We start from the raw sequence: 26,847 nt of genomic DNA on the forward strand, positions 1-26,847 counted from the left end.
GGGTCACAGCTCCCCTTGCCCTGGTTTAGGGGCCGCTTCCCCACCTCGCTCGCGCGGCGGACGCCAGGACGGAGCAAGGGCGTTCCTCCTCGCCTTCCTGCCTCCGTGAGCGCTCGCAGCCAGCGAGCGAGCCGGGGGCGGGCGCGGGTGTGCGCGAGCCCACGTGCGTGCCTTTGGGGGAAGCCGGGGGGATTTCCTAGCTATTTAAAAAGAAAAAAATAAAAGGCTGGGGGGAGGAAGGGGGGGGGGAAGTGAATTTACAAACAGAGAGCAATTTGCAGAAATGTTTCGGTGCGTCTTCTCTGAGCCGGCCCGCGGCGGGAGCAGAGGAGCGGGCCGAGGAGGAGGCGGCGGGCCGCGGCCGCCCGGGCGTCACCCCCCGACCCTCCTCCTGCCGGGGGGGCTCGACGTGGGGCCGCGTGGCTGCAGCATGGCCCCTGGGGACGCAGCGGTCCCGGTCCCGGGGCGCCCTGCCTGGACAGGCGCGTGCAGCTAGCCCCTCACCTGCCTGTCCTGGCTGCTCTTGGGCGCTCAGGCTTCGCCTGCCAGCGGCAGCCCGGTCTCCAGCCCCTCTCGCCCACCCCGTGTACGGATGCTGAGTACCCAGAAAGCAAATGTTCCCCTAAATCGGCTTTTTCCTCGAGCTGCAAGGGCTTGCGGGGCCAGAAGTCAGCCGCTGGGGCTCCCCGCCAGCCCGCGGGAACCAAAGGCGGCTCCGGCGGCCGGCCCCGGGCAGGGGAAGGGAGCCAGCCTCTAACCGCTCTCGTCCTTTCCCCGGCGCAGCGAGAGGGAAGGTGGGACCAGGCAGAGACCACACCTAAATTCCCCTTCCTCTGAAACCCTCCCTTTCCTCACCTCGCTCCCGGCCGCCGGCCAGGACGCTGAGCCAGCCCCTGCAGCTGGATCCTGCAGCGCGGCAGAGCGTCGAGCTGCCCTTGCCCTCCCTTTCCCCTTGTTTTTTCCTCTCCTCCCGCCGCGGTCACCGGAGAGGGAGAGCCCATCGCGCACACACTCCTCTCTCCTTGCGTTCGCCCGCTCGAGCCATTCCTCTCCCGCCGCCTTTGGGAAACTTTCCAGCGCTCTGACGGAGCCGATGGGCGCTGGCTTTAAATCCTCTTCTGCTGTGGGTTACGACAGCTGCACGAGAGGATAAACCTTTTCTCTTCTCTTTCCTTCCTCTTTTTTCATTTTACCTCCCGAAGCCGCGGAGGACCCCGGCCGGCGGGCGCGATGCCGGCGGCAGCCCTGGGCTGCCTCGTGCTCCTCTGCCTGTTCGAGGAGAGCGTCGGCGCCGTCCGAAGATACTACATCGCTGCGGCGGAGACCGCCTGGGACTACGCGCACAGCGACCTGCTCTCCACGCTGCAAGCGCCAGCGGGGTAACGCTCTTTCGGTCGCGCTGCTGGCAGCGGGCCTGCCGCGAATGCTGCCGGCCACGCGAGCACCCCGCCGTGGGCGCGCTCTGGCGGGAGCAGTGCCCGAGCGTGCGGCGCAGGGCAGGGCGAAGCGATGCCTGGGTGGGCAGCGGGGAGCGGGCCCGTAGGGCTGCCGGCCGGGCAGGGGACGGAGGTTTCTGGGCGATGGGGAAGACGCTAAGTGCAATTCCTGGGAAGTCCCTAAGCGCAAGCCCCGACAACGTGCATGGGATACATCTGCAGAGCGCGTTGCGGTCTTTGCTGTCCCTGCCGCCCTGCGCTGCTTTGTCGTAACTCTGCCGGTGACCCTTTAAACTCTGCACCGAGAGCTGGTTCTCCAGCCTGCGTTTTCTCCTCTGCACAGCCTCCCTGCTCCGCGTCCGGGCTGCTTTTGGGGATGCCGGTGGGGAGGTAGCGTCCTTGCTTTCCCTGCCCAGGTGCTGCAGCGGGAGCTTGGCTGTGCTGCCCGGCCGTGCTTGTGGCAGCAAAGGCTATGCACCGCGTCTGCCCCGCGGGAGACCCAGCCTTCAGCTGTTTGTATCTTTGCCCGCGCTACATTGCTGGGACCGACGTTTTCCCCTTAGGGAATGAATGTAGTTTCTCGTGTTTTGGCAAATGCTGATGTCTGTATGCAAGAGCGGGAGGATGGAGGTAGGGTGATTTGCCCGTCTTTGGGATCCGGGAAGGATCTTGTGAGCGGGAAGGAAAAATGTGGCAGTCGCATTCATTGCTCGCTGTCGGGAGGGTGTTGTTTGGAAACGCACAGTTGGCTCAGAGGTGTGCCGTTGCGCGCTAGCCGCGGGGAGCGGAGACGGACCGCTGGCTGCCCGTGCGTCAAGCCGCGCCGAGCCTCCCCCGGGCCGGGGTGCCACGTCCCCTTCCCCGGCCCTGCGCGGAGCCGAGGGGCTGAGCGGGTCCCTCCCGGCCCCTGGCAGCCCCCCGGCCCGGCCTGCCGCTGCGTCTCAGCCCACACCGGCTCGAGCAGCGAGGAGCTGCGGGCAGCAGCTAGAAACCAGGCTCTGGCCGCGACCCAAGTGCCGTAGTCACTGTGTCAGCGAGGTTTTTTCCTCCCCTTTGGTCACTTCAGGAGGAAAATTGTATCCAGCACCCCCCATACTGTGGCACTCAAAGGTATTAGGATACGGTGGAGCTGAGGTCACCCGGGCTGTTAATTTGGCCCCTTGGCTTTGCATTTTGGTGCTGTCCTTAATGACACGCTCGTGCACCGTTTCTGACCCAGGACTGACTCACGCACCTGGGTCTGCCCTAGGGATGAGCGGAGCATCCGCAGCAGCGGCTGACTCAGCCGCCGGGAGGATGCCCTGCTCCTCCTGGGCCGAGGGGCGGGAGAGCCGGGGCTGGGCGGGCGCAGCGGGAGGGCAGCCAGCTCGAGCCCTTGCCCGCTCTCGGGGAGGAGCGAGGTCGCGCGCCCACCGGCCTCCCCGCGCCGGACCGGCGGGCAGGCAGGCAGCGAGGGCGGCGCGCTCGGCCCCGGGAACGGCCGGCGGGCAGGGGCAGCGCTGCTCCCCCGGGGGCTGTGGGAGGCAGCTGGCCTTGCGCTCCGCAGGTTTTACCTGCTGGAGGGCAACGGTGCGTTTTAGCAGACCCTATAGACTCAGCCCGCTGCCTCCCGCTTGGGAAGGACACAGGGAAATAGCCAAGCTCAGAATAAAGGGTATTTAAAAGTGGGTCAGGTAAGTGGGGTGGAAGCGGAGCTGCCTTCTCTGGTGCTCGGCCCCTTCTCCCTCCCTCCCCGTCTCCCGTTGCAGCCCCCGCAGACACACTTGGGCGGCTGAGGGTAGCCCACGAGGGTGCACCACCTCGATTGTCTTCTGAAACCCCTTTGCCTGCCCTGCGTTTTCGCCGGCGCGCGCGCGCCAGGGGCTCTGATACGAATGCGTGGACGATGACGCACCGGAGCTGCTACGCGGCCCCCCTCCTTGATTTCAATCCCTCCTCTTCCTCCAAGCGACCGCCTGCACCCGGGCACCCCTGGCCCGTGGCAGGTGCCAGCTGCGGCAGGGTCAGCGCCGGGAACAACGCGTCCTGCGAGGGCCGCGGGGACCTCGGCCGCGGCTCGGAGCTCGGGGCCAAGTGGGGCCAGACTGTCCCGGAGCGCGGGGTGTTTACCTTGGCTGCCTCCCGCCTCCGAGAGATGAACAGATAGTCCCGGCTAACAATGCGCATCAAAGGCGCCAGGAACTTGTCTCCCCGCCTCGGCCGCGGCTGTTCTCGGGGTAGGAAGTCCGCGGGGACCTGGAGCGTCGAGTCGCTGCCAGAAGCGTTTGGATCAGCTGCCCTTGCCCCGAGCTCTGGCTCCTCGGCCCCTCGGAGGGCAGCAGGATCTGCTGCCAGCCCGCTCACCGGCACTGCAGGGGATGGGACTGCTTTCGTGCCAGGGAAATCTCACTGGCTCCGGGGGATTTCTGGCTTGTTTACTTCCAAACGAGGGGCACCAGGCCCTCAGAGCTCAGAGATGGGTTTTCCGCGAGCAAAGACTAAGGTGCAGCTCCCCGACAGTGCCCAGCCCCAAGCTGTGCTCCTGCTGGCTGCCAACCCAAGCCCCGGCACGTTGCCACCCGCCAGCACGGGCTCAGCCCGGGAGACTTGCGCTGCGTCCAAGGGGGGGACTCTCTGCCGGCCTGAACGGAGGGTTATGGCTTGGATGGCAAAGCCAGGAGCTGGGTACGCCCAGGGAAAAGGCACGAGCCCAGCTGGGGCTCAGCAAGCCCTAACCCTGCTTTGCCCACTGCTCCCCCCTGGCAGCACCCTGCCGGCTGCAGGCAGGATTCGAACCCGCAGCCCGGGGGCTGAGCGCATGTGTTGCCCCTTCCTAAACTTCTGAGTCACCCTGGCTCCTTCCTCTTCCACTTGATGAAGAGTCAAACAGGGAGCTGCTACTTGAACGACGGCTTAGTCACAGAGGGAGAGCAAGCCTTGCTATTTCTGAAGGGAGAAGAAAATACCACCTGGCTTTTGCTCCAAACAAAACAAGGCTGGAAGTAGTTTGTCTGCTTACTGGAAATGGTCTCAGTCCTGGGTCTGGGACTGATAAGGCAGGCTGTAAAATCCCTGGAGAAATTAATAGCTTTGTTCTCCTGATAAACGCGCTGGATTCCTTCTGGAAAATGAGTTTGCTAAGCTGCTTACAGATAGAAAGTGGCCAGCAGAGATAGGTGGGGTGTGAAATACATTGGAGCCTCCTTTAACTTCCCACTCCGAGAAGCCGTTTCTTAGGGGCTGGCGGTAAATCCCAGTTAGGTTAGAAAAGAAATGCATTTGGGGACGTTGCTCTAACCGCAGAGCAAATTGCAGCCTAACACCCCCTCTCTTCGGGAGGGGAGCCGGCGAGGAAGCTGGAGGCTACCAGCTGCGTCTGCCACGCGTGAGGGTGCAAGGGGACAGGGCGGCGCGGCTGCTGCAGGGCAGAGGCCGCGGCACTGGCAGTGCCACCGTGGCACCGTCACCGCAGCACCCCGTTCTCCAGCTTGTGGGCGCAGCGCGACGCCAGGCAGCTCCGGCCGCTGGCGAGGCGGGAGGCCGGCGGTGGTGCCCACGGCCGCGCGCGCTCACCGCTGCGGCCGGCACATCTGCCGGGCACGGTGCCATGCCTCCTGGCACCGCGTCTTCTTCCGTCGTGACTAATGCCGTGACATTACTCACCGCCTCGTTAGCACCAATGAGCGGAGCAAAATGTTTTCAAACGCACCTGGCAATTGCCAGGAAAGGCAAAGGACGCAGCGAGGGGAGCGATGCCTGGGGCTGGCGGGGCAGTGGCGAGCTGTCGGGGAGGGGGAGGAAGAGGATGCTCGCGGCCCGTCGGTGGACGAGGCTGCGCAGTCATCGCTGGCTTTTCCTTCCTCCGGCAGCGTATCGGGGCAGCCGGGCCGGCAGCCTCCCACGCCCGGTGTCCCCCCGCGGTACAGGAAGGCCGTGTTTGTAGAGTACCCCGACGCCTCGTTCACGCAGCCCAAACACAAGCCGGCGTGGATGGGTAAGAAGCACCTGCAGCGCGGGGAGCCCCAGCTCTCCCTAGACAGTGGCCGTAGTTATCCTGGGTCGGAAGAGGGCCGAGACTAGCAGCTCCTTGGCCAGGAATAGGAGAGTTCGGAAACCCCTAGGATGGCTCAGCGGCCAGGGGTGCAGGGAGCCGTGCTGGTGCCAGTGGAAACCCCAGCCCTCGGGGCCCGCGGCCGGGTGTGAGCGGCTCCCCTGGTCCCAGCGCTGGTGGCCCAGCTGCTGGACCACACCATCTTCTCCTCTGCAGGTCTCCTGGGCCCCACCATCCGAGCAGAAGTCTATGACAAGGTGGTGATCACTTTTAAGAACCTGGCCTCCCGCCCGTACAACCTCCATGCCGTCGGCGTGTCCTACTGGAAGGTGTCGGAGGGTGAGTTGGGCTTCGCGGGTGCTTGCCGCCGGGAGGGATGCAACAAGGACGTGAGGACCAGTGCCCGCCGGGCGATGGGGAAAGTCTTTGACCTTCTCCAACATGATAAGCACGGCGATAGCAATACACAGTAAGCTCTCATGCTGCACCTCCTAGTCTGCTGCCTGCTACCCAGGAGGGAGCACAGCTCTCCGAGTCCCAGGTATTCACATCCAGATGGGCACAGAGACTGCTTAGCATGGGGGAACAACAGCCCCCCCAGCCCAGAAATGGGCTGAGCTGAGCAGTCCAGAGCAAACCAGTAGCAGTTAGAGAGGTAACATGCAGGTTAAACCTAAGCTTGGGTGCTGAGGTCCAAGAGGAGTGCTGGGCCCCTGGTACCCTGGGCCACCCAGCTCCGGTGCAGCCACACGGCCCCAGCAAGCGCAGCTGGTGAAATGGAAGTAGGGCTGTCCCTGGGGACGTGGAGTCTATGTCCTTATGGCAAGACTCGCCATGCAAGGGGATGAAGCTTCGGTAAAATTGTGTTGTTCCTTTGCCTTTAGGGGCAGGGTATGAGGATGAGACCAGCCAGCTGGAGAAGGAAGGGGATAGGGTGGATCCAGGGAAGATGCACACATACATCTGGGAAATCCAGCAAAACCAGGGCCCAACGGATGGTGACTCACCGTGCCTGACCCACTCCTACTCCTCCAACACCGACAGCGTGAAGGACACCAACTCTGGTTTGATCGGAGCCCTGCTTGTGTGCCGGCCTGGTAAGGGCAGTGCAGAACAGGGGCAGGTCAAGTATGATTATGAATTGAAAAGTGGAAAAATTGAAGACCCCTTCCAGAGTCTGAACATGACAGTGGGATCAGCAAGCTGTGGCCAACAGCAGCACATCTGGGGACTGGCTCTTTCCCCCAAAGAGTAGCTTCCTGGCCCACGGGCAAAATGCCCTTTGGATTTCCCTGCTGGAAAGAACCTTGTTGCTTCTTTCCTTTACAAGATTTCAGTCAGAATCCTCTGTCTTGTATCTGAATCTCATATATGCATAAGATGAATTGGTACGGAAGCAAAGATGTTGTCTGTCTTTCCTTCAAAGCTTTGCCAAGCTGCGATCGTTCAGCGTCAATCGAGGCACTTTGCCAAACAGGGCTTTGTGGGAAGAACCAAAGGAAAGTTTGTATTGGCAAGGGTTAAGGATCAGGCAGGGGAGAGGCCGCATGCACAGGACATTGCCTAGTCCACAGTACCTGTGCCTGCTCTCCTTCCAAGTCCCCTCCTTTGGTGAATGTGGAGATGATGATTTTTAATACTCTGGGATGCAGTGGACCAAGACGTGATCCTGGGGTGCGATCAGTCTCCCCTGGTTGAGCTGTCTCCTCGAGGTAGTTGTCCAGACCCCCTTTGCAGTCACCGGAGGGGAAATAGCACGAGTCATCTCCCAAGGTAGCCGTCTGCTGTGGCTCAGATGACTCACCACAAGGAGTTTCTCCACTGACTGAAGAAAGTCTAGACAGCTAACACAGATGATGGTGCTGATGAAGGAGCTAGATACAATGGGCTGTTCCAGGTGACTAACTGAATCCTGAGAGTCTGCGAGGGCCAAGGCAGGAAAAACTGACCTTTTGGTGCCTGCCAGGGCAGCTGCCTCTCAGCTGTAGGCTTTTGGGGAGTGCAGGCTGGAAACAGCGCTGTGTCACTCAATGACCTTGTGAGACAGGACAAAACAAGCAGTGCAAAGCCTGGCCTTGATTTACCTGTTCTTGGCAGGGAGAAAGGGGATTCCCTGGGGAGATGGGCATGGCACGTGCTGACCTTTAAGGTGATCCTGTTGCGTCTTGCAGGGACCCTGGCGAGTGATGGGACTCAGAACGCACAGCAAGAGTTTGTGATGCTCTTTGCAGTGTTTGATGAAGGTAACTACTCCAAAGTGGGCTGGCTGGGCCTGCCACCCTGTGTCGGCCCCTGAATTCAGCCTGGTAATTCTTTGAAATGCTCTCAAGCGAAAGCTGACTGCATCCTCCTCTCTCTGCAGGGAAAAGCTGGTACTCCGAGCCCAGCTCCCCAGCAGCTGCTCAGCCCCTGGCACACAACAGGACGGAGCTGCACACCATCAATGGCTACATTAACGGCTCACTGCCTGGTAAGTGCCAGTGCGCCAGTGAAAGGGAAGGAGGATGTGAGAGGTGCTGGGCCTGGGATGCAGTGAGGTCTGTAAGCTTGGGGGACAAGGTGGTTTGTGCAAGAATGTAAGAAGGGACATCAAGGGGTTTTTCCCAGGTGATCGATCTATTAGGCCATGTGTTCACCCCTGGAGGGAATATCATGTCTCCCCTCCTTTATCTGAGGTCTCCAGAAGCTGAAGGGATAGCAAAGAGCTTCCTCTTTTGTGGTCTTATGAACTAGGCTGGAGGTAGAGAGGAGAGGGGAGAATTCAGCACCAACCAACCTGGCTCTGACAGCACACCTCCATGGGGTTTGGAAAGCTTCCATCAAAGAAAAGAAAGGGCCAGTCATGCTCTCATTGATGCCACTGGCAAAGCTTCTGGTATTCTTCTGGGAGAAAGTCCAGAGCTGCCTGGGAGTGAAGAATCTCCAAGGGAAACTGGAAAATATTGTTAGGAGACTCATTACCATCAGCAACCCTGATGAAACACACCCTGAAACCTCCCACGTGGATCTGGCCTTTCTCCAATAAAAGGCAAAAGCAAAATGCCCCTGAATTCCGTGGCCTGGTGGATCCATGGAGCTTAAAAGCTGAGCAGACCTCTTGGTCAGCCACTCTGGCTGCCCAGTGGGTTACCCCTCACCAAGGCACCCCACCTCCGCCCGGGGACTCCCACCTAGCTGTGGGACCCCACCTGAAAGGTGTTCAATGGAAAGCTGACTGACGGCCCCAGGGACGGGGCCTCGGCCCTGTCTTCCCCCAGGCTGCTGGGGTTTATTCCGACCACCTGTGGCGCTCGATGCTGCAAACAAGTGGTTGTCTCTGTATTTGATTTTGTCCCAGGAACTTGATCTTCCAGGAACTCGTTCTTGTTATTCTCTTTCTCACTAGATTACAGAGCCCTTCGGCACACAGTAATTTCTCCCCAGGAAAATACTTTTATAACACAGCTAAGTCATCTGCCATTTGCTGAGCAAACTGGGCTCTTTGAATCTCTCCGAGGAAGGAATTTTCTCCAGTCTTCAAATAAATCTAGTGACCTCTCTGTGCCCTTTTTTGGGTATTTCAACACCTACTGAAGAAGTACTGGAGTCCTGCCCTGGGTGCAATGTTTTAATATCAGGCTTGCCAGTGCTGTGACCAGACAAATATTTCTCCTTTCCAGTTCCATATTCCCCTATTTATAGAGTCAAGGACCACATTTACCCTTTTTGCCACTGCATCTTGCAGTGAGCTCGCGTCAACATGCTTCCCTCAGTCCCTTCCCAGGGTCCAGTCCCTCATTCTGTAAATTTGGCCTTATTTCAGCTGCGTGATGTGGCCTTTGGCTCTCTTTTGTTCAGACAGTCCCTATTTACGTTTGACGGTGCCAGCCAGTGGATTTTCCCCAGTTTTAACAGCAGTCGCTTTTGCATTTACTTCCAGATGACTGCTGAAGCTGGAAAAGCATCAAATTAGGTCCTTCCTAGAGACACCTTTGTCAGCTAACTTGCAGGTGGGAGCTGCCAGATAGGTGGGATCACCTATACCTCCTTAGTTTGTATGCACAGTGCCGAGACCCAGAGGCATACCTCTCCTCCAGCTGAAGCCATCACCCTGTGGGGCAGGGGGCTGTGCTCAGCATGCTTCAGGATTTGAGTTCTTACACCACTGAAGGTTGTGACAAGGGATGGATGCAGTGCTGACTCTGGGCGTGCTTTCCTCCCCTCCTGGCAGGTCTCACACTGTGCCTCAAGAAGCAGGTCTATTGGCACGTGATTGGGTTGGGCACTGGGCCAGAAGTACACTCCATCTTCCTCGAAGGCCACACGTTCCTGGTGAGGAACCACCGTCTCAGCAGCCTGGAAATCTCCCCTGCCACATATCTCACAGCGCAGACCATGCCAGGAACAACTGGCTGGTTTCGGATGTTCTGCCAGATACCATCCCATCAGCAAGGTAACCTTATTCTGCAAGAGACTGGGGGAAGAATGTTGAGGAGATGGTCCGGGCTCAGGGCCCCGTGCAGTGATACCACTCCAAGGCCATTCTTGCTTGGTAGAGTTACGGCCACATGGAATCTAGCCCTAGACCGAGGTGGCACTGTTCAGACCATTTGATAGACTATTTGATGGGAATAGTAGAGGAGCAGGACATAGCCCAAGTAGACAGCCCGAGGGAATGAATGTCTGTGCAGATAAGTCACTGTGACCCCTTCTGCTTGACTCATTTGAACCTAGCTGGCATGGAAGCCTTTGTGAAGGTGGAAGAGTGCCCCGAGGAGCGCCTGATGAAGATGGGGGAACTATCAGATGAACCAGATGACATGGATTACCCTGAAGAAGATGAGGAAGCTTCTTATCATGTGATCCAAGTGCGCTCTTTTGCCAAGGAAGAACCTGTGACCTGGACTCATTACATTGCAGCTGAGGAAATGGACTGGGACTATGCCCCAGTGAAGCCAGCATCTCTGAACAGGTGAGAATGAGTTCGTGTGGCCACTGCAAAGGGCTGCTCCTCGAGGCAGCTCTGCCATCTTTTCCCTTTTTTCCCAGAAGTCTGCTTTCCTTTTGCCTGCCCTGGACAGATTTGTCCTTTCTCATTAACGCTAAAAGTACAGACTCAGAAGGTTGGTCTTGGGGATGCCATGGGAGATCAGGAACTGCTTTGCTCCATTTTACCAAGTGCCACTGTCCATGCCCCATGGAGAGAGGCAGCTCTATCACCCAGGTCTCCAGGGCCAGCCCCCTCTGAGCAGGGAGCAAAGGTGGTAAATCATTACCCTTACCCTTCTAGCCGGAAGGCCCCACACAGCAGGGACATGTGCTCACTGCCTATACTTTTGTAGTCCGGGGATATGGGTTGAGTTCCCCTTTGTGGACGGACCTGCTCTAGATAGCACAGGCGATTAGTTCCTGAAGCTGCCCCACTTCCTTCTAGGGAGAGGTGGTGCAAGAGTGATATTTCAGCAGAATTACCTTAGTCAGCATTGCATGGCAATGACACTTGTCACCAGTCCCGATGTAACTCTGCTGATGCAGGCTATGTGGCTTGGTGCTGACTTGGTAGCAGGGTCATAGGGTTCTGTGCCGGATGGAGATCTCAGCTGGAGTGGAGTGTGCGTTGCACAAGTTACAGCCTGCAGCCGCTCTCAGGGTAAGCGAGAGCAAGGTGGACAGCCAGAAGAGATGTCCTCTGCAGTTTGGCACTGGCCTTGCTAGGCCTGGGGAGGCTAGGCTTGATCAAGGAAAGACAGCTACTCTGTTGAGTTATCTCCACGTACCTGGGGTGCTCTCTGACACAGGGACAACCTGCCAGGCTCTCAGCTCTCACAGTCATCATTTCTCTTCAGGACAGAAGAGTGTGAGCCCAAGGATGCTAGTATGCAGCCTAGCTGAGATTACTCTTTTAAAGAAGTATTGGATGCTCTTCTAAGGGGGCTGGGATGTTCTGCTGGGAAGGGAATATAGTTTTATTTTGCCTTCGTACAGCAGCTGGCTGGTCCATGGCTGGGTTTCCCTCAGGTTCCTGCAATGCTAATGAGTATTACTTGTAATGTTATTGACCAGAATCCATATGGCGATCATGTGGATGGATGCTCCTGTCTCTGCACTGGCAGTCCCCAGACAGGTCGTGTAGGTCCTCAGAAGATGGAGGTTCTTGCTCGTGATATAACTGTTACCATGCTGCTTACTACCCTTGTGTCACAGCATCCCACATGCAGCCATTTGTTCTTTCTGTCTTGCCTGCAGAAACACCACGAGTCTATTTCTGGAGGCTGGCCCTCAGCGGATTGGTTCAAAGTATAAGAAAGTCATGTTTGTGGAGTACGAGGATGCAACCTTCAAGAAACGTAAGGTGTCGGCTCAACTGGACAAGGGAATTCTGGGGCCTGTCCTTAAGGGGGAGGTTGGCGATGAGCTTAAGGTAAGAGAGAGATTGCTTTCCGCAAAGAGGTACTGGAAGGGGGGACCTCAGAGCTTGATGCTGTTCCTCCTAATAGCTCTTTGTTCATAGCTGTGGTCTTACATAGATTCTTGAGATCTGTTGTGTTTGGTAATGTCCAAAGTTCACCAGAAGGGAAGATGCTGTTGAAATCTAATGACAAAAACTCTTGGTGAATTCAGCAGAGATGCACAGGATTTGGCCCTGATTTGGCTTCATTGTAGGCATCTTAGGAATTGTATGCATTCATCCATGGCACAGGTATCTAGCACCTTCTTCTAAGGCAAAAGTATCCTCTCACCCTCCACTTTTCTCCGTCTGTGTACTCTTACCATACCGTATTGGGGATTGTTGCTTGTATCTCCCCATATCCCTTTATTGACCACTTGACTTGTTTGCTGCTAGGAGGAATGGGATGATTTCCAGCAGCTTCACATTTCTGCTCTCTCCCTGGGGTTTCCTATGTGGCTATGGGCATGGAGCTGAAGGTAACGCTTGTGGTAAAGCTCTAACAGAGCTATTTAGGGAAGTAAATAAAGGGCTTCATGCGGTGAAGTGGAGAGCACTTTCATGCTGTTGACTGCTATGCATGCTCAGTGTCTTGGTCCTCTGAAGCCTTCTGGGTTGAAAGAGCTCTTCTGTCTCATACAGAAAGTGAGGCTAAAGATAGCAACCCGTCCTTTAATAAATCTGCTGTTTTCATGCCCTCCCAAAATGTGCCTGAAATTGGCACCTCCAGGAAAGACTGGTAGAGAAATAAACAGTCATCTCGTCTATTCTGCCTCCTCCCTCTTGGTCCCAGACACATGCAGGTTCAGTCCTCTCTGGACATTGCCACGTAACTGATTCCAGAGGGCAGCTGCCCAGCATTTCCTGAGCGTCAGGCTCCCTCCCTTTGAGGGTCCTGAGGGAAGCCTCAAGGGTTCATGACATTCAGAAAGTGTTAAATGTTCCTGTTGGCTGTCCTCGTTTCAGATCGTGTTCAGGAATCTGGCGAGCCGGCCTTACAACATTTACCCTCATGGCCTCACCAGTGTAAGGCCATATCACGCCATGAAGCCCTCTGAAGGTAAGGCTGTGGGGAGGTCTCAGCAATTTAGATGATCAGTTCGCCAATTGTCCGTTCTCCTGGCACAGGAAAGATTCCTGCAGTCTGCGATTGAGACTGGTTAACTCATCTACCCAGAGGGTCTGAGCCCTGCTGTTTCCAGAGACGATGGCAGTTTTTGGCTAATGGCCCTCCAGTGGTGTGTAACACCCTCTTTAAGGAAGGCTTGTGTGATGGTCTGGAAGGAGGGGCCTTGTCAGCCAAGGACCTGGGACCATGTTGTATGGTCCATTGCAGGAGCCTCCATTTTCTGATGACATTACAGAGAGCTTTGCTCCCTGGCCAGTATCTATCTTCTGCTGTTCCCCCAAAGAGAAGAAGAGCCTGAACCAAAACCACCATCTGGTGCACAGGTCTTTCCTCAGGGCAGTCTTTGCCCAGGACTTGCGCCAGTCTCAGACCAGCCCCATCAGCATCTCCCATGCACTGGGACTGAGGAGAGAGCCCTGGTAGGCTTCCCGTGCCTGGCTGTGCAGCACTATCGTGGAGCCCCTGCTCCTCCTGAGCTCCCTGAGCCACGCGCCTACCACAGGGCTCTCTGCCGTGCTGGCCCATGCCCGTGCACGTCCCCAGTGACTGCCGTCAGGAGCACCCCATGGTTACGCAGGATCACTTTCCTTGGAAATGCTGCATTCCTGTGGCATCCTGGTGCTCTGCGAAGCACTGGGTGCGTCACATGGGGAAACCAAGATGCAAGGCACAGGGAAGACTTGCCAGAGGTCACCCAGCAAAGCAGTGTCAGAGGTGGGATCAGAAGCAGGGTCTGTGTCCCAGCTCACTGCTCTGACTGATGAGGCACTGTTTGACAAACCGGGGCACTTAATATCCTTCAGAGGATGCCTCATACAGCCACCACACCAGTCCTGCTGCCTGTATGCCTAGGGAGCAGCGCAGACACCGCTGTGGGCAGTAGCTCTTCTCCGTGGCCCTGACTCCCCTCTCCACCACGCTGATAGTGTCAGAGGCGTAAAACTAGCATGAGATCAAAAGCAGGGCTGAGAGTTGGACCTGACACGACATCAGCAAGCCAACCTGTGGGCAGCAACCACCCTGGCTGATCCTGCCGGTGTTTGCCAGTTTGTTTACAGTCATCCTTCCCTGGGCTCCCTCCTGCCCTGGTTTAGTGTGGGGTTTTGACTGTGGTTCAGACTCTCTACCTCCCGTGGCAGTGAGTGGCTTTGTGGTTTTGCTCTGGGGTTGCTGAGTTACCACCTCCCCTTCTCAGCACTGCTTTCGTCCCCTGCCCGGATGCTCCCAGGGACAGTGCTTGTACAAGGCCATCTTGCATCCTGCTGGCATGCTACCACAGACGGCTGCTCCTGCAAAGCCGTCTGGCATCCTGCCAGGGCAAAATCGTGCACCATCCCTCCCCCGGCAACACCTGCCCTTTCTGGAGGATCACAATGATGGGGGCAACTGTAGAGACTGGAGAAAAATTCCTCTGCTGCAGCAGAAGTGGCAGAACCGGGACGGCAGCCACTAAGGAGTTCAGAGAACTAGTTCATCTTTCTGACTCATTACTATCTATATTAAGGTTTTCCTTTAGGAGAGTCAAAAGGGCAGAGCAGCCCATTAGATGGCAGGACTAAGGGAGTTGAGCCATGCAAGGGAGCAGGGAGCCCTGACCCTGCCCCGCTGCCAATGTTCCCCCAGCCAGACACAGCTCGACAGCTTTGCCACCCACTCGCTCAGTGAAGGCGGGTGAGTCGTGGTCCTGGAGCTATCCCTGCTACTCTCTGGGATGTGTAGACAAAAAGGGCTGTTCCTACCTCTGGCAGATGTGTGAGCTGGGCAAACCATGCTTTCACAGCTCGGCTGGGCATTTAGAACAGACAAAGCTCTTTCGTAAGGCTATGTCAGTGCAAGAACTGGCTGAGTGCTCAGAGTGGTCCTGAATTTATTTGTGTTTGAATTTTCCCTCTATTTCTTCCTAGTCTCCTCCCTGGTTTTCTTAGGGTCTTACACTGTTTTTGGTTAAAACTCTACCTTTCCTTGGTTTTCACTCATTTTATTCCTTCTGCCTAGCTCTGTACCTCCATGTGCAAACTCCCCTAGGCTGGCCGGAGCAGGCAGATTTTCCAGTCTGCAGTAGTCCCAAGGGCTTTCAAGCTTAGGTACACAGCTCTCCATCCTCAGCTGGCCCCAGGGGCTCCTTTTGTCCAGATAGATAAACTCTCTGTGTGAGCAGCCAGGGCCGCTGCAGGAGCTAGCAGCCAGTGTGCCTCCCCTGCGTGGCTGGGGAGCTTGGACTGTCACTGCTGTCCCTTGTGCTGGGTTGTCTCGGTGCCCTGGGCTCCCGCATCGCGTGATGGCACCAGCACGTCTGCACTATTTGGCAGAACCTGCGTTACGTGTCCTTCCTGCTCAAGCTCCACCTTGGGATTTGCGTGACTTCAGAAGCATCCAAAGAGAAGTCCCTTTTTGTGCCACCGCAATGCCGTTGTGCCTGGGTTTGGGTAGATTTCCATGTGACTTGTGTGGTCGGGAAACCTTCTTTCTGAACAGTTTTATAGAGTGGGATCACCCCTTGCAGGAACAGCCCAGACCTAACATGTCTGCCCTTTGTATGTGTGTTACCAGCTAGGGATGTGAAGGACATTCCTGTCCCCCCTGGCCAGTCGTTCACCTACAGCTGGAGGGTCACAAGCGAGGACGGGCCAACACAGGCGGATCCTCGCTGCCTCACCCGTTTCTACTACAGCTCCATCGACCCGACCCGAGACACAGCCTCAGGCCTGATCGGCCCCCTCTTGATCTGCTTTAAGAAATCCATGGATCAGAGGGGAAATCAGGTGGGTCCTTCCAGGTGTGGCAGAGAGCAAGCATCTCATTTCCTCTCGGAAGTGGATGCTTTGTCACCTTAACTGCCAGGCTGCAAAGCTGGAATAAGTGCGGTGGGTGGAATGTTTTGGTAAAACCAAACTTGCTTGTAGTTCCTCTTCCTGCCCTCTTCAACCTCATCCTCAGTTCCAGTCCCCCTGCCTTCCCCATCTTCCCTCCCATGCTCCCTTCTCTCCAAATGTGGACCTAACCCCTCTGAAAGAGCAGTAAACCAGTTGACATCCACCCAGCGGTCACACTGGGACCTGTGGGCCTCTCTGATCAGACCAGGAATTACTCCTTCCCTCTCTGCCTCCCAGATGATGTCGGATGAGACGAGGTTGGTGTTGTTTTCGGTCTTTGATGAGAATCGCAGCTGGTACCTGGCGGAGAACATCCAGCGGTTCTGCACCGACCCAGCCCATGTGGACACACAGGACCCCCAGTTCTACGCCTCCAATGTGATGCACAGTGAGTGCCTGAGCCAGGGTGTCCACAAAAACCTCCATCTCTGCTCCAGGGCACAGGTGTCTCTCCACTTTGAGGGCAGGTGATGAACCGAAGCCCCACACACTTGCCCAGGCTACCCCTTATGCGCAGGGAACATGCAGCAGCACAGCAACCACGGGAGAGCTGAGTCCTGCTGAAATATTTCACCCCCCTCTCTCTTCCAGCTATTAACGGCTTTGTCTTTGACAACCTCCAACTGAACCTCTGCCTAAATGAAGTTGTGTACTGGTATGTCCTAAGTGTTGGGGCCCAGACAGATTTCCTCTCTGTCTTCTTCACTGGAAACACATTCAAACGCAACATGGTCTTTGAGGACGTGCTCACCCTTTTCCCATTTTCTGGAGAAACTGTCTTCATGAGCTTGGAAAAGCCAGGTTGGTAACACAGGCTGCTCTATAAACCTACGGGCTGGGTGTCATAGCAGAGATAAGTGAGCATCTTCAGTCACGGTGATGCTGGGCTCTAGTGCCCGATCGTGTTTCAGCAGCCCTGAGAGCAGAGGATGCACAATAGATGTGATGATGAAATGGCGAAATGGCAAAGTGAAAGGTGCTGATTAAAATCCCTCCAAAGTTTACGTCAAAAAAATGGCTTGAATTAGTGTGTTTGACTTCATAATTAGAGTGAGTTAAGGACACATACAGTGTCAAGCCAATAAACTGGCTGCAGTAACGTGAGCCCCATGGACCTTGCGCCTGCATGCCCTTGGCTTGGAGACTGGAGACTGAAGGGAGCAGCAGTGCTGTCCTCGCCGTGGGTTCAGCACGGCTTGTGGCTGGGTTGCAAAAACTGATGCGCCAGTCATGTGTCTAATCATTTCTAAGCCCTCTGCCCCATGGCTGTGGGTCCTAGCACCCAGCTGATGATGAATCTCAACATGCCTTATTCAGGGGCTTGCTGTCAAAGACAGGAGCTTCAGCCATGGAGGGTGGCAGAAGGACTGCCGAGGACAGCACGAGCAAGGGACTTGATGCTCCTGTGCCCCAAAGGGCTGGGGGCACCACAGTGCTACAGCCTGTCTCTCCCCACCTACCCTGAGAAAACAGGGCCCTGCCCTAAGGGTAATACTGATGCTCACCATAGGCTGTAGCCTTGGGAAGGCTTGGGATAGCTGCTGCTGAGCCAAGCTGACATGGTTTCTAGACACCCTAGACAGTTTTCTAAATCCCAGCCAAACATTTCATCCGTTTGAGCTCTGATTTTGCTTGCTTTGCTAAGCAAAGCAAGCAGCTCCTCTAGCAGGAGAGGACAGCTCACTCCAGCGTCAGAGTCTGGTTATTGCATCCCTCCTCATCCGCTCTTGCTGCCTGCAGAAGAGGCACTATGGGGAGCAAATGCGTGCTGGGGACGTGAGCAAGAGGCTGAGTATTCATTTCATTTTCCCTGAGTGGGAGAGACATGATGACTGAGTCTGGGAGAGAGGTGTATTTGACAGCATGAGCATGTCTTTGGGGGTGGATGATGGTGATTACCCTGCTGCTGGGAATAAGTCTGGAAGCACTGCGGATTCTCACTGCATTAACTGGTTCTTGCCAAGCTGTTGCTGAGGCCTTGCAGGTGCACATAGCTCGCTAGCTCTGTCAGGAAACGCTGACCCCGCTAATGTTATTTGTCAGGATCAGTTCTAATGTTGCCAACAACCCTGATATCTTGTGAGTCTGGGTGGAAAATATTTTAGGGACTATGAAAACATGAAATCACTAGCATGAATTGCAGGCTGCCTTAAAATACAGGATGTGCTAGCAAGGGAATGCCGTGGGGGTGGCGGCTCTCCTGATTTCCCAGTGCGATGGGCTGATGATGTCCTCTTGTCCTTTCCTGAGACAGGCATCTGGATGCTGGGGTGCCTGAATCCTGATTTCAGAGACCGAGGAATGCACGCTAAGTTCACAGTCTCTCAGTGCCAGTCTGAACAATATTTGGATGGGGAAGGTTATGTGGACTACGAGGAAGAGGACACCTTTGACTTACAACCCAGGGGCTTCTCTAAGAGAAAGAGGTGGCACAGGCCATGTGTGAATAAGCAACCAAACAATGTCACTTCTTCCAACAGTGAAGCAGAGAAGCCAAGATTGTGCTTAACAAAACCCAGGCACGGGGCCCTGCTGAGCAATGGCAGTAATTCTGATCCTCCTTCAAATGGCACATCAATGTTTTCAGGAACAATCCCACATCCAGCTGATACCTCCATGTCCTCTTTGCCAGAGACAAACTATGACCCAGTGTCTTATGAATCCTTCCTGGAAGATGAAGAAGAATTATCAAAAGCCATCAGCCAGGATCAAGGATTTGGGGATCGGCCACCTGGAGAAAGCTCAGCGAGTGTCAATGAAAGGGTCCATGGTACTGCAAGCTCAGAAACAGGTCAGCGACGTCTGCACCAGGCCACATCAACTCCAGAAGATGCTCTGGTAGGAGAGAAGGTGACAAAAAACTCAGAATTGCAGAGTCCAGTAAAAGGGATGATGATCCAGTCTGCTAGTACATTACAGAGCCTGGAAACAGAGCCTCAAAGGACTATTCAGTCTGGAGAGCGAAAGCAGTCACATGCAATGGGCTCGTGGGAAACAATTTCTTTTGCTGCTAGCAAAGCTCCTCTTCTAGAGAACGGGAGCTCATTTCATCTGAATGACCTGGAGCATAATTTGGGACTTCAAGGCATGTCTTCACAAGGTGCTGAAGACGAGTCGCTAAGAGGGGCTGATAAAGTATCCTTAAATCTATACCATCCAAGGGAAACAATCAATACAGAACCGACCTTAAGCACTGACAGTAATTCGTCTTTCACACTGGATAATCCTTCAGCATCTTCAGACAAAAGAGAAGACAACAGGACATCTCAAGCTATAGTTCAGAGTCACACTGAAGGAAGCAGTCATTCTTCAAACATGCTACATGCTAGGCTAGAAAAAAGACCTCATGAAGTGGTTTCACAAGGCTTTTCTGAAGGTTTTGAAGTGGAGAATGGTTCTTTGTCAGATGCGGGACCCAGCAAATCTGTACAAGGTCAAATATTCCCAGGCGAGAATAACTCTTTGCCTGCAAAAATTGGCACAGATCTAGAAGATGGTGAATCTGCCAAAGACGTAAGCCCTCTGGAAAATGCCTTTGTGCACAGCAATGACCTTGAGCCTTCCCGTTATATCATGACAGAAGAGACAGATGAATTGATTCTGGAGGCAGTTTTTCAAGATGCTGTAGCAGCCAAGGGGTTGCCAGAGGTGGACAGTCGTGCCTTTCCCAAATCAAATGTCCTGGCCAATGAAACGAGGCAGCCACAAAATGCTTTATTAAAAAGCCAGGAGAGGTTTAAACACAGAGCTCCAGCCCTGAGCTTGGGTGGCCCTGATCTGAGGCACCGACAAACCAGGTCAGCGGAGAGCGAGGGGAAGGCTCCTATGCCAGGGACAGTGCCTCGGCCTGAGGCAGGAGGGTTGATGCGTGGTCCCGGTCTTCCAAAAGCCAGTTCACCTGGCAGCAAGGAACCCCTCTCCGAGGATAACAAAGTGGATCAGGATCTGTCTGGTCAGACCCCAGAGACGCCGCATCTTGAGAGGCGGTTGAACCCAGGCAGGGATGCCCAGAGCAGCAGCAAGGGGGCTCAGCCCCATGGGAGCTCCTTCCCTGGGCTGGGAACACCAAAGAACAAGAAGGCGACTGCTGCCACCAGCTCAGAAATGAAGGCTGTCAATGTGGCTAGAGACCTGGCCTCAAACTGGGATCCAGTCCCTGCTGGGGCAATTGAGCACACTGTGGGTATGGAGAGCCCAGCTTTAGCTGAGTGGCAGCAGGGCAGAGATGCAGTCTGGAGGGCTCCTTGGAGAGAGCAGGCTCAGAATAGAAGCCTAATGGAGGAGGAGACAAACTCTGTGGAGCAGACAGGTCAGGAAAGGACCTGGTTCAGTCCCCAGCCTCGTCAGCTTGAGACCAATGCTGAGAAGGACCATGTGCCCGGGAGCACGTCTGGGCAAAGCCCAGCAGAAATCCCTATGAAACTGGCCTCTGAGAAGAACTATTCCCTGCCCCCAGGTGACCCCACTCTTAACCACAGTGCTATTGAGAAATCACACAAATATGCACCAGCTAGTTCAGATGCACGGCAGGTGCTTGGAGGGGAAGATGTCCTCAGACAGGCTGGGAAGAGAGAGGGCCAGGGCCTGGGAGATCCTGAGGGGGATGAGGAAAGCAGCAGCCCAGCTGGGAAGAGCCGTGCCCCAGACCATCTGGAGAGCTTGGTTCTAAACAACAGGACTGGTTCCAGCACCTCAAGGCCAAAGATTGACAAGCCAGAATATGATGAATATGGTGACACGGAGCAGACCATGGAGGACTTTGACATCTACGGGGAAGAGGAGCATGATCCACGCTCTTTCCAGGGGGAGATCAGGCAGTATTTCATTGCAGCGGTCGAGGTGATGTGGGAATATGGGAATCAGAGACCCCAGCACTTCCTGAAAGCCATGTAAGTGCCACCAGCGCCTGCGCATTCCCCTAGTACTGCATGGCATGGCTTGATGTGCGAGTTGGTGGCTCCTGGCAGGTGGGATCACAGGTCTGTGGGCAATGCGACTGGTGGAAGGATGCTCCCAGAGCCATCTCTCCACCTGGAGATTTTTGTATCTCTTGACCTTGAGCTTCCTTGCAAATGGATCATAGATCCTCGAGGGTCTGCCCAGCAGCCCTGCTTTGTTGGTGAATGAGATCTGCCCCATTCACTCCCACAAATCGCTCAGCTTTCCAGCCACCTCAAGGGCTGTCCCTGGGCAACCATGAGAGCAGTCTGGTGGCTCCTGCCTGGAGCATGCAGTCAAGGCTTTGGGGGAGCCCACATGTTTAGGCCATCACCAATGATTCTCTTAAGTGCTCCTGGAGGAGGAAGCAGGCCCAGAGCTGTGCAGGACACTGGGGTGCAGGCTTTGCATGGGTGCACGTGGCTGCACCCTGGTGTCCCACACAAGCCCTGCCGTGGTTGCCCTCCCTCAAGGGGAGTGTGCCAACTTGCATAACCACCCTTGTCCCTGCAGAGATCCTTTGGGTGGCAGGAGGAAGCCTTACCGACAGTACCGCAAGGTGGTTTTCCGAGAGTACTTGGACAACTCCTTCACTCAGCCGCTGATGCGCGGAGAGCTGGACGAGCACTTGGGCATCCTTGGGCCGTACATCAGGGCAGAAGTTGAAGATGTCATCATGGTGAATTGAAAGTCCTCTTTCCCTACAAAACATGAAAGCCCCCCCCTTGCTGCCTCTGCTCAGCCAGAGCTAGCACTGAGGTGGGCCTGTGGGCTCTGTGGTTCCTGTGGTGCCCTATTGGCACCCTGTGTGGCACATGGATGGCACCAAGTCAGGACCACCATTCAGAGGAACTTCAGCAGCCAGAGAAATGGGCCAACAGGAACCTTGGGGTCTTCAGCAAAGGCAATTGCAAAGCCCTGTGTTTAAGACAGACCCATCCCCTGCAGCAGCACAGCCCAGGCAGCTCCTGGGCTCTGCCACTTTTTGGGGAAAGGGATTGAGAAAAGGGGATTGAGCCAAGCAAGGTTCAGCACAGCTCCTTCAGGGTCCCTGCGCGAGAGCAGGCTCTGGCACCACTTACCATCAGAGGTCCTTCAGCATCAACCCAAGGACAAGATGAAGGGCCCCTGACTAGGCTCAGGACTCGTATACCTGAAGAAGTTGCCCATTTTTCACTGAAATCTTTCCCAGGAACGATTTAGCACCTCTGGGCTGCAGAGAGAGTTAGTGTAGCTGACCGTGGCTCAGCTCTGCTGGGCTCACATGAAGCGGGGAGAGAGCCTCATCCTGCTGATATGTCTGGGACACACTTTCCTCTGAGGACCACACCACACAGATCCAGATCAGAGTTCAGTGGGGCTCGGCCGAGGCATGGGGCCCAAATGTGGGTCTGGGCACCAGGGGCATGGCTGCCTCCTTCCCACCAGCTGGTTGGGACTGGATCTGAGCCCTGCCCTGGGGTCCAGAGCTCTCTAAGAGCTGTGTCTAGCCCTGTCCCACACTCCTTTAGCTTCATTTCCCTTTGGTGCAGGTTACATTCAAGAATCTGGCCTCACGGCCCTTCTCCTTCCACTCCACGCTGCAAGCCTATGAGGAGACGCACAGCGCGACGCAGGGACAGGAGGCAGTGCAGCCTGGCGAGCTCCGGCAGTACTCCTGGAAAGTCCTGCCCCAGATGGCACCCACCACCCAGGAGTTCGACTGCAAGGCTTGGGCTTACTTCTCCAACATGGACCTGGTGGGTGGGAACCCGTGCTGTGGGGCAGGTCTGGGTTTGCCATGAACAGCTTGCAGCACGCCTGTGAGTCTGGCAGTGTGGGGGGGGAGGGTCACGGCTTTTCCTATGGTGGTGTGCTCAAAGCAGCCCTTGGCAATGCGGATTCTCAGGTGTCTAATGCAGTGATGAACACACGTTGCTGCTCTCTCTTCCCATTCCCCTGTTTGGGTTTCTCCCCTTTTCCTAGTTGTGAATTTTTATGAGACTTGTAGGAAATGAGCATTCTTGAGCCCATTTCCCCTCTGCCAAATGTGGTTGAATTTGGCCCTTGGGTTCCAATATTAGTAGGGCAGGCACTGTTGGAGAGTTGGACAGATGCACAGACACCACTTCCTCTGAAAGCAGGCAGAAACACTCACCATGCAGCCCTTCTTAGCTGGCAACAGAAAGGGATCCCCCAGTGAAGCCCAGTGTGTCCCTGACACCCTGCTCATGCCAGGCCCTGTACATGGAACAGTTGTGGTGGGAGCCAGGACACAGAGAGGGCCACCGCTTTCCCCAGCGTTGTGCCAGCTCACTGACATCAACACTACCTCCCCCTCTGAGGCAAACCTGTCTTTCCCCGGCTTCCTGGCAGGAGAAGGATCTGCACTCTGGCCTCATTGGGCCACTGATCATCTGCCGCCGTGGGGTACTGAACTTCGTTTTCAGGCGGCAGCTGGCCGTGCAGGAGTTCTCCCTGCTCTTCACCATCTTTGATGAGACCAAAAGCTGGTACTTCCAGGAGAACATGGAGAGGAACTGCCGCCCACCTTGCCTCATCCAGCAGGACAACCCTGACTTTAAGAGAAACCATTCCTTCCATGGTGAGGATCTTTCCCCTTTCCCCTTCCCCTCTCATCCCAGGATCTGTGCTGGGCTGGGAAAGTAGTTGGCCAACTCCCATCAGAGGCCCCAAGCTGCCCCATGAGATGGCCATTCCTGACTGCTACCTTCCCCCCAGCCATCAACGGCTACGTGAGGGACTCGCTGCCTGGGCTGGTGATGGCTCAGCAGCAGCGGGTCCGATGGCACCTCCTGAACATGGGCAGCACAGAGGATATCCACTCCGTCCATTTCCACGGGCAGCTGTTCAGCGTCAGGACTAACCAGGAGTATCGCATGGGAGTCTACAACCTCTATCCCGGTGAGATGCAGTGCGGGAACTGGGCAGTTACTGTGCACACCTGGGCTGCAATGGCTTCATGGCTGTGCCCGTTAGAGTGTGCCAAGCCTGGTGAGGCAGAGCTAGGATGGGGAACTGGGTCTTGAAGAGTCTAGCTCTGTATTTGCACAGTGCTTGGCACCATGGCATCCCATTACGGCTGGTAACTGCCTTTTGCTCTGCTCTCCATTCTCGGCCAGGTGTCTTTGGGACGGTGGAGATGTGGCCCTCACACGCCGGGATCTGGCGGGTGGAGTGCAAAGTGGGAGAGCATCAGCAAGCTGGGATGAGCGCCCTCTTCCTTGTGTACAACCTGAGTGAGTGACTCCATTCGTGCCCTGCTTGCTGGCTTGGCCTTGGCCAGGGAGCAGTGGCAGAGGGGACAGGGTGGCACAGGGGCTGGAGCACCACAACACAGCACATTTTTGAGAGACACTCAGGCTCCCGGTCACCCAGGGCTCTCGGTGTTTCCCCTGGGAAATCTTGTACTCTGTTCATTCCAGAATCAACACATTTCTCCCTCACTTTGACTAAACATTGGGAGGAATGGCTTTTGAGACCAATATTTTGTCTCACACAATGACAGCATCTCTCCTCTTCCTAAAGGAGCATTAAATGTCAGCCAGAAAATGTTCCAGAAGTTAAAAATATGTTTAAGATTTCAAATTCACATTTTCCCCAGAAGTGTTTGCCACATGGCAATGATGCCAAAACGTGGCATCTCTAAAAATAACGGTTATTGTAAGAGAGAAACAGCCCAGTGCTCAGCAGACCGGAAGAGAGATATTGAAAGACAAGAGTGTCAGGCAAGCTTTCCTTTAACAACGTGATATTTGTTTTTAAAAGATGCTGCCTAGCAACAAACAGGCCCAGGAGCAAGACATGGGTATAAGAGACACTTGTCAGCATAGCTGGGAGATGAGGACGTGGGCATGGGAGATCAGGGTCATGGGGACAGGAGAACGCAGCACCAGCACGGCGAGAGGCTGCTGTGGCTGAGGCTGGGAACCCTCTGCTGCTGGTGTTGGGGTCACGAGCCAGAACTTACAGCACCCCTAAAAGGCAGGGGTGGATGGGGAGGCATCCCTGTCCATGCATGGTGCAGGACAAACAGGTCTAGGGGGCTTGAGACACCTGCCCTGAGCCTGGAGGCTGCTCACCAGCTCAGGCTTTTCTTTCAAAAGCCTCATTATCTAATGAACTCTCCCTGGTTTTCCCCTTCTCTCTCCTCATTTGGCTGCAGACTGCCAGAGTGCCCTCGGCCTGGCCTCTGGCCACATTGCAGACTCTCAGATCACAGCTTCGGGGCAGTATGGTGAGTATGGGGGTGCTGCAGCAAGGAAGAAGGCTCAGCTTGGGGCAGGTTCAGCCAACACAACTCAGGTGATTTCTCTAGCCAAGGTCCTATTACACTGGGATCCCTGGGAGGGTCATTCTCCTATCTGTGCCCATCTCAGGATCCCCCTTGGGACCTGGAGGTCCCTTCCTGCTTGCCTGGTCCATCATGTCAGGGCCCTGCACATGGCTACTAACCCCCAGGCAGGCAGCAATCCTCAGGCCCTGTTGCTAGGTGTGAGAATGCCTTAGCTCCTACTCCTCTATGGATGAATTTCTCACCGCCTAAGGCCAGACAGTGCCAGGGAGCGAGCTGGGGCCAGCAGCACCCTCATATCTCCCCTGTGTGCTCTCCTCATAGGGCAGTGGGCCCCTCATTTGGCCAGGCTGGATAACACCGGTTCCATCAATGCTTGGAGCACCAGCGGCAGCAACGCCTGGATCCAGGTAAGAGCTGCTGCAGCTGGAGGCACTGCTGGGGGCATAGCGAGGCATGCTTGTGGCCGACAGGCTGTGCAGAAGGACCGGACACATGGCTATTGTTTCCTCAGCAAAGTCCTGCTGTTTCCCTGCTCTCCCTTTGGGGAATGGGGCTTTGCTGTTAATAGTTAAGCTCCTAATGACAGTCCATCATTAGGCCAGCCTGGCCAACGGACCTATCCTCAGTGCAGCAGAGGAAAAGCCCCAATGGTCCAGCTGCAGCAGAGGAGCATGCCAAGATCCCCCTAAGGACAAATGAGAATAGCTCCTCTCTAAGAAAGAGCTCTCCCCTGTCCTCGCTCAGCTATTGGTTGACTTGTGCCCTTATGAATGGCCATTTAAACTAGTTTCATAACCTGTGCTCAGTTATATCATGAGCGAGTGAGCTCCACGGCTTTATGATGCATTGCCTGAACCTGAGTTGTGTTTTCCTTTAGAAATTAATCCCTGTGTTTCGTTCTCAGGTGGACCTTTTGCATCTCATGATTATTCATGGCATAAAAACTCAAGGGGCCCGACAAAAGTTCTCCAGTCTCTACATCTCCCAGTTTGTTGTCTTCTACAGCCTTGACAGGCAAAGGTGGAGGAAATACAAGGGGAACACTACCAGCACCCAGATGGTGAGATGAGCAGGCCTTGAGAAAGATGGTGTCTTCCCAGAATGGGCGTCCTGGGTGATTAGCGCTGGGAAGCTCTGTGCATGGGGTTTAGATATCCCTGAGCCCTGGAGATGTTTAAGTAGGGCAGGAAGAGAAAGCGTTCACTGCTGGAATGACTGAATTGTAGCTTACAGATCTGCAAGGGGCTTTCTGTCTGTGTCTGTCTGTCTGATTTTAAATTAACTGGCTTATTTCTTTCCATGATCACATGTGTCTGTGAGATCCACCGCTTAACAATATGTTGCATATTATTTAGAGCTAGAGAAAAGATTTTGCCTGAATATCTTTTTTTGACCCCAAATATAAATTTGGCTCTCTAAAAACCTGTGCAGATTCAAATGATTTGGGAGAGCTCTACTCATTAGAAAAACCTACAACCTAAATATGCGTAAACTGATCATTTCAGCGGGAGAAGAGAAGTATCCCTACAAGTCTAAATTTCAAGCCTCCATTGAGTATACCAACTGTGGCCAAAACATTTCCCAAGTTCAAAAGTCCCGGGATGGATACCTTTTTATTTTTTGGTTTGATGAAAATTTAAAAAATGTTAATTTGGGTGAACCCTAAGTTTCTCCCCTTCCTGTTTCTTAGCGGTCTGCCCTGGTTTGGCTCACTCAC

The 26,847-nt window shown here is 55.2% G+C and overlaps 1 protein-coding gene across 2 annotated transcripts in view; it reads left to right on the forward strand.

Moving 5' to 3' along the window:
• Nucleotides 1–283: 283 nt before the first annotated feature.
• Nucleotides 284–26,847, forward strand: part of F8 (coagulation factor VIII) — a 30,151-nt gene continuing 3,587 nt past the window's right edge. The window contains exons 1-23 of one of the 2 annotated variants that reach the window (XM_068957084.1): nucleotides 284–291; nucleotides 1,203–1,379; nucleotides 5,285–5,409; nucleotides 5,683–5,805; nucleotides 6,351–6,563; nucleotides 7,638–7,709; nucleotides 7,829–7,936; nucleotides 9,677–9,898; nucleotides 10,180–10,417; nucleotides 11,692–11,866; nucleotides 12,860–12,953; nucleotides 15,573–15,784; nucleotides 16,133–16,283; nucleotides 16,487–16,696; nucleotides 18,150–20,784; nucleotides 21,347–21,512; nucleotides 22,366–22,572; nucleotides 23,189–23,417; nucleotides 23,555–23,737; nucleotides 23,956–24,072; nucleotides 24,999–25,070; nucleotides 25,452–25,537; nucleotides 26,035–26,190. In XM_068957084.1, coding sequence (XP_068813185.1) covers nucleotides 284–291; nucleotides 1,203–1,379; nucleotides 5,285–5,409; nucleotides 5,683–5,805; nucleotides 6,351–6,563; nucleotides 7,638–7,709; nucleotides 7,829–7,936; nucleotides 9,677–9,898; nucleotides 10,180–10,417; nucleotides 11,692–11,866; nucleotides 12,860–12,953; nucleotides 15,573–15,784; nucleotides 16,133–16,283; nucleotides 16,487–16,696; nucleotides 18,150–20,784; nucleotides 21,347–21,512; nucleotides 22,366–22,572; nucleotides 23,189–23,417; nucleotides 23,555–23,737; nucleotides 23,956–24,072; nucleotides 24,999–25,070; nucleotides 25,452–25,537; nucleotides 26,035–26,190 — 5,979 coding nt within the window. The other variant, XM_068957085.1, reaches the window with a different exon arrangement.

The sequence above is a fragment of the Struthio camelus genome, chromosome 11 (assembly GCF_040807025.1).
Source record: "Struthio camelus isolate bStrCam1 chromosome 11, bStrCam1.hap1, whole genome shotgun sequence".
In the NCBI taxonomy this organism is placed as follows: Eukaryota; Metazoa; Chordata; class Aves; order Struthioniformes; family Struthionidae; genus Struthio; species Struthio camelus.